The sequence below is a fragment of the Haliotis rubra genome, unplaced genomic scaffold, assembly GCF_003918875.1.
Source record: "Haliotis rubra isolate DU_JTF1 unplaced genomic scaffold, ASM391887v1 Scf315, whole genome shotgun sequence".
NCBI lineage: Eukaryota > Metazoa > Mollusca > Gastropoda > Lepetellida > Haliotidae > Haliotis > Haliotis rubra.
Window position 1 is genome coordinate 414,592 of NW_025766986.1, and position 9,836 is coordinate 424,427.

Below are 9,836 nucleotides of genomic sequence, written 5' to 3' on the forward strand. Positions count from 1 at the left end.
TTACAAAAGATTTTCTAACGTGACAGCAGAAGCTTACAGGGAACTAGTTTTGAATATGACTAGTTGTTAGGAATTTTATTGTTGCTCGCATTTATAGACTCTGGATAATAAAGGCACATCGACCTTTACAAACTTGTTTCATTTGACAATTAATTAATTTTGATGTTATCTTGAATTTCAGCACTCATTTATAGAATATAAATAAATTTTCAATATTTCTCCCATCATTCCTTGCTGACCGCCATTTTCTACGGCGGCACGTTTCTCTGTTCAGGACAATAACTGTAGTGGTTAGGACGCTAAATTATTATCATGGGGGACAAAATTGACATGAGTTTAGATGACATTATAAAGTTGAACAAAAAGCCATCACGCGGGGGTCGAGGCGGTCAAAGGGGAGGGGGAAGAGGCCGGTCAGTCCGTGGGGCACAGCGAGGCGGTGCACGACGCAGTCAAAGAGGTGGTGGTGCTGCCGGTGTCTTCAGAGGAGGCATACAACGGAGAAATCGTCCACAGAATTTTCAAAGGGTACAGTATATCGTGAAAAGTTAAATGTCAGATAGCGAGAGCTCTTCAGACTCTGACGCTATTTAATATTCAACGACTTGTGATGTTATACCGAGAAGCCATTGTTGTTTGGCCCCGTTATTTACTATACAACAGGGAAAACGAAGGAGTAACGTTTTGGCAACAGGTAGAACAGCGAGAGTATGTACCCTACTCTGTCCTCATATTCTGTTAATAAAATAAGACTTACGTGAGAAAATGGACCTAAGCACCGGCTTTATGGTTACAGGTTGGGAATACGGAATACTGTATATCATGAAATGAAATATGCAATTGCCCTTGGTCATATTAATTTAGTGGCAATTATTTTGGCAAGAGTGCAGTTTACCGGGAGCAGATTGCCAACTCAAAGTTCTTGTTTCACAGATGACAAGTGCCTCTTTGATACTTGGGTTAGTTGTGTAAAGTTATGGTACACAACAAACTTTATATTTATCCCAAGTATGCCCATTCTGATCAAGCAACTTTTTATGATCATGAGGTGTTGTCACAACTTACCGATAAAATTACCCAAATTACGATTGATGGGCCAAGTTAGGGCTAGTTGTGAGGTAGTGTATGTTTCAGCTACCTCTCGATGCAGAAATGTAATGCAATGTTAGGAAACTCTCTACATTTGTATGACTGTGTGTTTGTTCGGTAAGAGTTCCTCCCGTTCCCCCATCCAGTGATCCAGGGCTCGAAAATTCCACTCGTCCGCTCGTATTGACAAGTAAAATTTGTTTCGGGCAAGTGAAAAACATAATTTGCTCGTCCTACAGGACGAGTACATTTTCTGACCCAAAAGTAACATTTTTCTTTTTCCTTGAAGTTCAGCCATCTTAAATGGTGAAAGAATTCAATTTTGTCAAAGATGTACAGAAGGCAAAGTAAGTAATGTTTATTGTAGTTTTATTCCAAGCAAACATTTTGAAATAAAATAAATTAAGTTTATATTCATTGTGATGCATGATCTGTAGGGAAAGTACAACTTTAGAAGGACTAGTGGAAAGTGTATATTACTTGCCCTACAGGGCGAGTGCAGATTTAATTTTTTTTCGAGCCCTGCCCATCCCAAATAATATTTATAAATATACTAAAATTATTAACACAACAATTACTAGAGAACTCACAAAATGACTAAAGGTAAAAAAATTAAGTTAGGTTTAGAGTTAGGTTTAGGGTTGGGGGAACGGAAGGAACGCTTTCCTTTTCATTGTTGACTAGACTGCATGTCAAGCAGTTGAAGTTTGTAATAATAGTATCCAAAAATAAATAAACTGTGCAATATTTTGTACTTGGGTTCTGCTTTCCTCGAAGCGAAGCACCATACGAGCCCAGTCAAAGCGGGTGGGCATACCTTGTGAAGAAATTCTAATGCTGCACGGTTTGGGTCTTATTACTAACACATGTATTGCAGCCCTATGTATTACATGTTTTCATATCCCAAATGGACCCGTGAAGGTCCGGGTTAGAATGAGCCTTCAGTAACCCATGCATGTTGTAAGAGGCGACTAACAGGATCGGGTTGTCAGGCAGAATCGCAAAGTTGACTTGGTTGACACATGTTGTCGGTTCCCAATTGCGCAGCTTTTCCCCNATCGATGTTGATCACTGGATTCTGAGTTTATCCACTTGCACCAATCATTCTTTACTCAGCCGCAGTTGTTTTCCTGTCATTCAAATCATTGCAACAAGATATTTGGTTGAAATTCAGTTTGATAAACTTGCCTTTATGATCCTGCATTTTTTCTGGTTGATGAAAGTCACATTTTGTCATAAAGGAATATTTTGCGTTGTTTGTTTCAGACAAAAGAAGTACCGGATGTTTGGCAGCATGACATGTATGATGGTGGTATGGGTGCGAAACGAGGTCTTGTTGGAGGTCGCCTTGGAGGTGGTGGCGGTGCAGGAGCTTCAGTGCAGCAAGGGAAACTTCTAGTGTCAAATCTGGACTTTGGTGTAAACGACTCTGATATTCAGGTAATTGTCATTGTGTTGCTTTCTTGTGCTTACACATGTTTTTAGGACAGTGGCATAGCTTGTATTAACCACGCTGAATTAATGGCTGGGATTGATTGCCCACGTGTCAAATGCAGACCATTTCTTTTGTGCCATGTTATTGTAAGAAAATGACTAAAAGCTGCTTCAAACCATCCTCACTCTCTACATGATTTGGCATTTTGTTGTAAGAACCATCTCTAAATGGGACCTCTTTGACTTACTATGTCGTTTTGGCCTAATAAAATAGCTTGTTGGTCATAATTTCAGTCATTTACTTGTTTCAAATTTTACTCACACAGCAAGCAGCTGTGATGGAGCTTAAATGTCGTGGACTGTAGAGGACAACATTCACTCACTTGCATATATTTCAGTGAACGATTTGAGTGGTTTCACAGCAGAAATAGGGGTGTTCCTCTTTTGCCAGTCGGGCAAGTTGTTGATTTAGGGATTAAGAGGATCACCAGACCATGTTAATTAGCAAGACAATGGTGGGGAGGGTGGGGGATGACGGAGGAGATGACCAAGCCAAGAAAGACACAAGTGGACTATCATTTGTATTTTTATGTTCAGCATACATAAATGACCCAGTAAAACGTAAATACAGAGAACTTAACGATAGACTACAGAGAAAAAGACCATCTTCAAGCAGGAAGGAAGACCATGATAGAGTATGGAGATGCTGTTTCTCATCTTGTTGGACTTTAAAGTCAATTGTGTATGAACCATCATTGTGGACATTGATGATGTATGATTGTGATTAGTAGTTTATCGATTTCTTATATTTACGCAGTTACATAATGCTAAACATTGTGTACAGTTATGTATGCTATGTGTTGTTTGATTGTGATTAGTAATTTATCAAGTTATGTATGCTGAACATAAAAAATACAAATGATAGTCCACTTGTGTCACTTGTGTGCATGGCCTGTGGTCTGTTCTCACTGTATCCTTGAGGGTGACAAGGTCTCTGTAGCTTGTGATCATGTCGTCCCTGGTGTTAATTGTTGCTCAACAAGAAGGATAGCAACATCTCCAATGTGTATCACGCTTGCTAGTCATTATTCGAAACTTATATCCCTGATACACTAAACTTCTACCACCTCGACCATTTCAGAGGCGCAGATAAGCTGCATATCCGGGTAAAATATGCATAGAAAATTTCCAATTACGCATTGAAAAATAATTGTTGCGTACCAATTACGCATTTAAAATGTTAGATACGCAAATAGTTTAAAACAAATGCGTACGGAATATATTTATAAAAATCGCTTGCGTAATGAAAAGACATTGATTGCTATCAAGTTGTACTGTTAGTATAGGACAAGTGATGTACTGTCAGTATAGGATGAGTGATCTTTTATGAAAGCATTTCAATTATATTTAAGTTGGTTTTGATTAGGTATGACATAAGGAAGAACATACCTGCTTAGTAAACTTACTCAATGACATAATACTTAGGTGAGTAAAATGACTGAAATACGCACATATTTGAAAGCAGTGGGTAACGGAAAATGAAATACCACTCATCATTCATAATGCCCACTCCAAAAAAACAGTGGGTACAGTACCCACATGAGCTAAATCTTATCTGGAGCTCTGCATTTGGAACAAACTGAACGTTTACCAAAGCATTTGCCATCATGGGATAAAGTGAAGACTTGCCATAACATGGCACCTAATATACCTTACAGTAAAACAACATTGTTACTTATTGCTGTTCTCCATACATGGAGATGTATGGAGAACATGGAGATGTATGGAGAACATGGAGATGTATGGGGAACATGGAGATGTATGGGGAACATGGAGATGTATACATGGAGATGTATGGGGAACATGGAGATGTATGGAGAACAGCCATGTAATAACTGAACCAAAATCATTCAGTCTACTGGTGAAGGCCGTGTGGGATTAGTTAAACAAACAAACCCAGTCGACCATGCCTCATAATCCTCTTACTCTTTAAATATACAATTTGCCCGACTGGCAAAAGAGGATACCACCGAGAAATAGTTATTAGCTTTTGTTGGTTTTCATAAAGGTTGAGAAATGAAAATGTATTACAGACTTTAGAATAAGGCTTGTATAAGGGAGATTTCCATAGTTGTACATATTGATTTTGAGTTTTGTTGTGTTGGGTGAACAAATGATTTCACTGCCATTATTATTAAAACTAGCTGAATATATTCTAATGCAATGTTATCAAATATCAACCACAGCATTGTGTGGTCCAGATTCTAATATTTACACTTACTGTCATAAAGCTTAAATAATGCTTTGGGCAGTTTTAAAGAACAAATGACCCGTGAATTTCCAGGTTAGAATATTGATCTTCAGTAACCCATGCTTGTCGTAAAGGCAACTAACGGGATTGGGTGGTCAGGCTCGCTGACTTGGTTGACACATGTCATCGGTTCCCAGTTGTGCAGATTGATGCTCATGCTGTTGATCATTGGATTGTCTGGTCCAGACTCAATTATTTTCAGACCACCGCCATATAGCTGGAATATTGCTGAAATATTGCTGGAATATTGCTGATTGGAAATGGGTAATTGATGCAAACCTCAAACTCACTATTCAGTGTTCTTGTGTTTTGGAACAAACAAATATTGGAAATGGAAATGGGTGTGTCTATTAGGATTGGCCTTAACATATAAAGATCAAACTATATTCTTGTGTTGTGTAATTTCTATGTCAGTGGTTGTGAAAATCTGCAATCCATTTTATCTAAATTGCAGGAATTGTTTGCTGAGTTTGGTCCATTAAAGATTTTGAAGGCAGCAGTTCATTATGACAGATCAGGTCGATCTCTAGGTACTGCAGAGGTAATCTATGAAAGAAGAAGTGATGGAGTGAAGGCCTTAAAACAGTACAACAATGTACCTCTTGATGGTAAGTTCCAGCTGGGCCTGCAGCCGCATGGATTGAATCCAAGTTGAAATCAGCTACCAAGCAAACCTTTCTCGTCATAGCTAACAGCTTGTATAAGAATTGGCTGGGCGCTGTTGTGTATTTGTCATACCGTGACTGCAGTGAATCGCCCCTTGCCACTAGCCACTCCCATGCAGTCGGGTAGCCTTGTTACTTATCACAATCAAGATCTTTTTAGTCTGCTGCTTAAGCTTCCCCACATGGGTACAATGCGTGAAGCCCATTTCAGGTGCCTCTTGCCAATATTGCTGAATGCATCAGTGGCGGCTTGTACCATTCCTTCTGATATTAACAAGTGGCCAGATGCGATCTATAAACCCTCTGAAGACAATTGCTGGGCTATTTACAACCTTTAGAGCATTAAACATTAATTTGTCAGCGGCGTGAATTCAAGCAGGTTGCAAGTGACAACTTTATATCAATGAGAGCAGGCAAGCCTCCTTATCTGTTGTGTATTTTGCTTGACTGCAGTGAATGATTAAGCCCTTGCCACTAGCCACTCCCATGCAGTCGGGTAGCCTTGTTACTTATCTCACAGAAGATCTGTGTTCGCTTCCCAACATGGGTACAATGTGTGAAGCCCATTTCAGGTGCCTCTTGCCATGATATTGCTGAAATGCATCAGTGACGTATAACATGACTCACCCACTCACTCGCTCACCATCCATTGCCTTGCTTGGCCAAGACTCTTGTGTTAAGGACACAGCTTTGACTCTGACATAAATGATGCTCATTCCCTTCTGATATTAACATTAATTCAGTAATGTTATTACCTTATGTATAAATACCAGTCTGATTGGCCCATTACTATTTCATTGCCATGTCCCACTAACTGCTGGAATTGCCCAACTGTTGGCTTTTTATTTGCAACGTGCAGTCCAGTTTTTTATATACGTAATGTGAGATGCTATTCTTCAAATGTTTACAATATCTTTGGAATGAAATAGATCAAGGTGAAATAACTCTAAAGTTTGTTTTGTTCTCTGCTATAAATCCCTAATTGGTATTCTTATTGATTGACACTAATGCTTTCATGCACAGGATATACCTGCAAAGTAATTAGGTGTGCGATATGTGAGATAGATAAATTTGTCCACTGGTCACTTGGCGGAAATGGGTTCCACTATGAATTGTGATCAGCGTTTAGTTTACTTAAAACAAGCTGCCACTCATCTACTTTGGCTTTTTCTTTGGAACCTGCTCAGAATTACGTATTGTTCTAAAGTTTCCACATACTACTTTGACATGTGTACATCATGATACAAATAATGACCTGTGTACCATGATACATGCTGTAACCTTGCTGTATCCTTTCACTGCCTAATGGCTGCCTCTGTGGTCTAGTATATAGTGTCAATACAGCGAGAAGATGCTTGGTGGTTCAACCCAGGCTCTCATCATATGAAAAGATGTTATTTGTTGTTACCCTGCCTGGAACTTGGTATTCAGGGAACAAAACAAGGACTGGCCAGTCAGCATACTGTATCTTGTGTGCATGGCAACTCAATGGGCTAGCACTGTACAATCAATGTTACTTCAGACTGGTACACGCACAAGATTGTAGCAAAATGCTAATTCAGTGTTTCTGCTGGCATTTTTTACAGCTGGACAACGTGACTGGCTAGCATTTCAAATACTGTCATTTGTAAATTTTCCCAGTCAAGTGATCATGCTTTTCATTGTGAGCAAGACCTTGCACCCTAACAACCAATCAGAAATGTAGGGGGTAGCGCATTACGTCCATGCCACTATTTTTCCGCCTGCGGTTTTCCAAAACTGCTAATTTATTATTTGACAACACCTCGTCATTGTGAAAACGCAAACTTTTTTTAGGAGAAATAAAATTGACAGAGTTAATTAGAAAATTGATTTTAAAATTTGCTGGACAGGATGACTCAGTGACAGCCTTTGAAATTACAGGACATTCAACTTTGTACCGGTCAAAGTCTGGTATATACCGGATAACGAAAACACTGTAATTGTAATTTAGAAGTTTAACAGTATCTTGTTATCTTTTAAATGTTTAACACTTTGAATATAACTTGTTCCTCCCATCATTTGCTTTGTTTAATGTAAACCAGCAAAAGTGATTTTAGAACATGTTACATTGTGTTCTTGATTTAAGTACTAGGTACTGAAAAACACTGGTAGATAGCCAATGAATATGGGTCAGTGTAGTGCTAGTTATGAACCCATGTAACTGACTAATAACCAGCATGTTTGTTTCAGGTCGTGCTATGAACATCCAACTGGTTGGTCAGGCAGCAGGGGAGACAGCAAGGCCAGCATTCACTGGGGGGAACAGACAAGGGGGGAAGTAAGTGACGCCTTCAATGTTGACACTGAACAAATTAGGAATTACTTCCCCTTACATGTGACTATTATCCTTGTAACACAGGTTTTGTTGTGGACGTTTACATTCATATGTATACTCATGGAAACAAATAAGGGAACACATGAAAGTACATTCCTATCTTTATTTCCAGAGTTTCACCCACAGTGCAATACATACCTTGTGAAGAAACGTGGAAAAGAATAAAGGACTGCTTGTACTAATACTATCATGTGTTCCCTTATTGGTTTCCATGAGTATATTTATTGGATTAGTCTTATACTGCCTTAATACAACTAAACAAAAATAGGATTACTTTCCTTTGGAACTATCCACATTGGGTAGTAAGACTTTGGAAATGTATTTGTTTGAAAAAATGTTCTGCTAAATATTGTAAAGATATTAACGGTGTGATTGGTAAGCTGATATCGGGTGTTCAAAATAGCGTTGAAGATGGATATAATACCAGATATATATGTAACAACAATCTGTATGTTAAAGCAGATGTTTATGCAAATGTGGTACACATGCCCTTAATGTACAGATATACCAATATTTTGAATATATTTTAATATTGATGTCCTTGCTGCTAAAATCACCAAGAAGGTGAATATACTATGTGTTATTAATGTTATTAATGTTCTGAATATGAATATAAGAATCAAATAGCCACCTGACTATGATCATGCATATCCCACAACTGGAATATTTGTACTTTGATGGACAGCAAATCTAGCTACATTCTTTTCAGATTTGCTTTTTTTGTCAAATTGATAATGTGTTATTCAGATCCGTGTACAACATACTCTGCAGGTGACTAAAAACCATTGCACTAGCAGCCTCATTGCAGCATATTTGAAAGAAATCTCTAAGCTGTTGCTGTCAGTTTGATGAAACTTTGGGTTTGATAGCCTTTGGAAACTCTGAGCAGTCGGTTTCCACCTCTTTGGAATGTTTTCACATACTTGGGAACTTTGCAGTTATGGCGGGAGGTGGCGGTGGCGGTGGCCGAGGAAGCAACAGAAGTCGAGGTCGCAGCCGAGGAAGAGGAGGTTTCGGAGGAAGAGGCCGGGGTCGGGGACAGCAGAAAACACCCACAGCCGAAGAGCTGGATGCTCAACTTGACGCATACAATGCTAAGGTGGGTTTAATGGGAAAAGTTAACAGAACGCGTCTGTGGAATAATGTGGTGTTCAGTGTTTCTTGTCGATCATATGAGCCATTGACTGAAATGTTTGGTGTACTAATTGACATTTCTTGTGGACCAAATAGTCATCTTTAGTTAGCTGTGTGATCCTACGCAATTATTGAGTAGTATAGTATCTGGTATATTAACAAAGCTGTCAACAAGTGTCTGGATATTTTGGGTATTGATTGCTCATGCATACCATTCATAGGTGGATCCAGAGGGGGTGGGGGGATGTGCAACCCCCCACCCCACCCCCCTTTGTGCTGAAAGTTTGTTAAGTGACCATTGAAACTCGGGTGAAAATGAAGTGTGCACCCCTACTTTACTCAATAGTGTGCATCCCCCTTTCTCAAAAAGCTTTATCCGCCCCTGCCATTTGTCTTGTCCCATAACGTAAGGGTCTTCATGACTATATAAGGGGCGTGGTTGGCTTGGTTAGAATTGGGTTTCAGCAACCTGTGCTTGTACAAGGTGACTAATGGGATCAGGTGGTCAGACTGGCTAACTTGGTTGACACAGTTCATCATATGGCACTTGTGAAGAGATTATTTACAGACTACCACTATAGCAGGAATATTGCTGAGTGTGGTGTTAAGCAACAAACTGAAATGTTGCCTATTCACTCATAACTAGGGATGCCACAATACATTGATACATCAATATTTTTCTAAGACAATACAATTATTGATACATTCAAAACTGTATTGATATTTAGTTTTGAAAGTATCGGTTTAAATATGTTTATGTATCGTTTACATTTTGCAATTGTATCATGGTTTTTGATGTTATGAGAGTTAGTAAAGATTATTTTTCATGCACAAAGATGGGAAATTA

The 9,836-nt window shown here is 39.0% G+C and overlaps 1 protein-coding gene across 1 annotated transcript; it reads left to right on the forward strand.

Annotated features, from left to right (window-relative positions):
- The first annotated feature begins 232 nt into the window (after positions 1 to 232).
- LOC124283414 (THO complex subunit 4-like) lies at positions 233 to 8,991 on the forward strand. The gene is made up of 5 exons (XM_046719470.1): positions 233 to 528; positions 2,356 to 2,529; positions 5,289 to 5,442; positions 7,711 to 7,798; positions 8,794 to 8,991. The coding sequence occupies exons 1-5, from the start codon at positions 313 to 315 to the stop codon at positions 8,936 to 8,938; spliced, it is 777 nt and encodes a 258-aa protein (XP_046575426.1). The 5' UTR covers positions 233 to 312; the 3' UTR covers positions 8,939 to 8,991.
- The last annotated feature ends 845 nt before the right edge of the window (positions 8,992 to 9,836 follow it).

Coding starts and splice junctions, on each gene's coding strand:
- LOC124283414 (XM_046719470.1), top strand. CDS start 313: ATGGGGGACAAAATTGACATGAGTTTAGATGACATTATAAAGTTGAAC. Junction 529..2,355: donor GTCCACAGAATTTTCAAAGG/GTACAGTATATC, acceptor TGTTTGTTTCAG/ACAAAAGAAGTACCGGATGT. Junction 5,443..7,710: donor CAACAATGTACCTCTTGATG/GTAAGTTCCAGC, acceptor TGTTTGTTTCAG/GTCGTGCTATGAACATCCAA.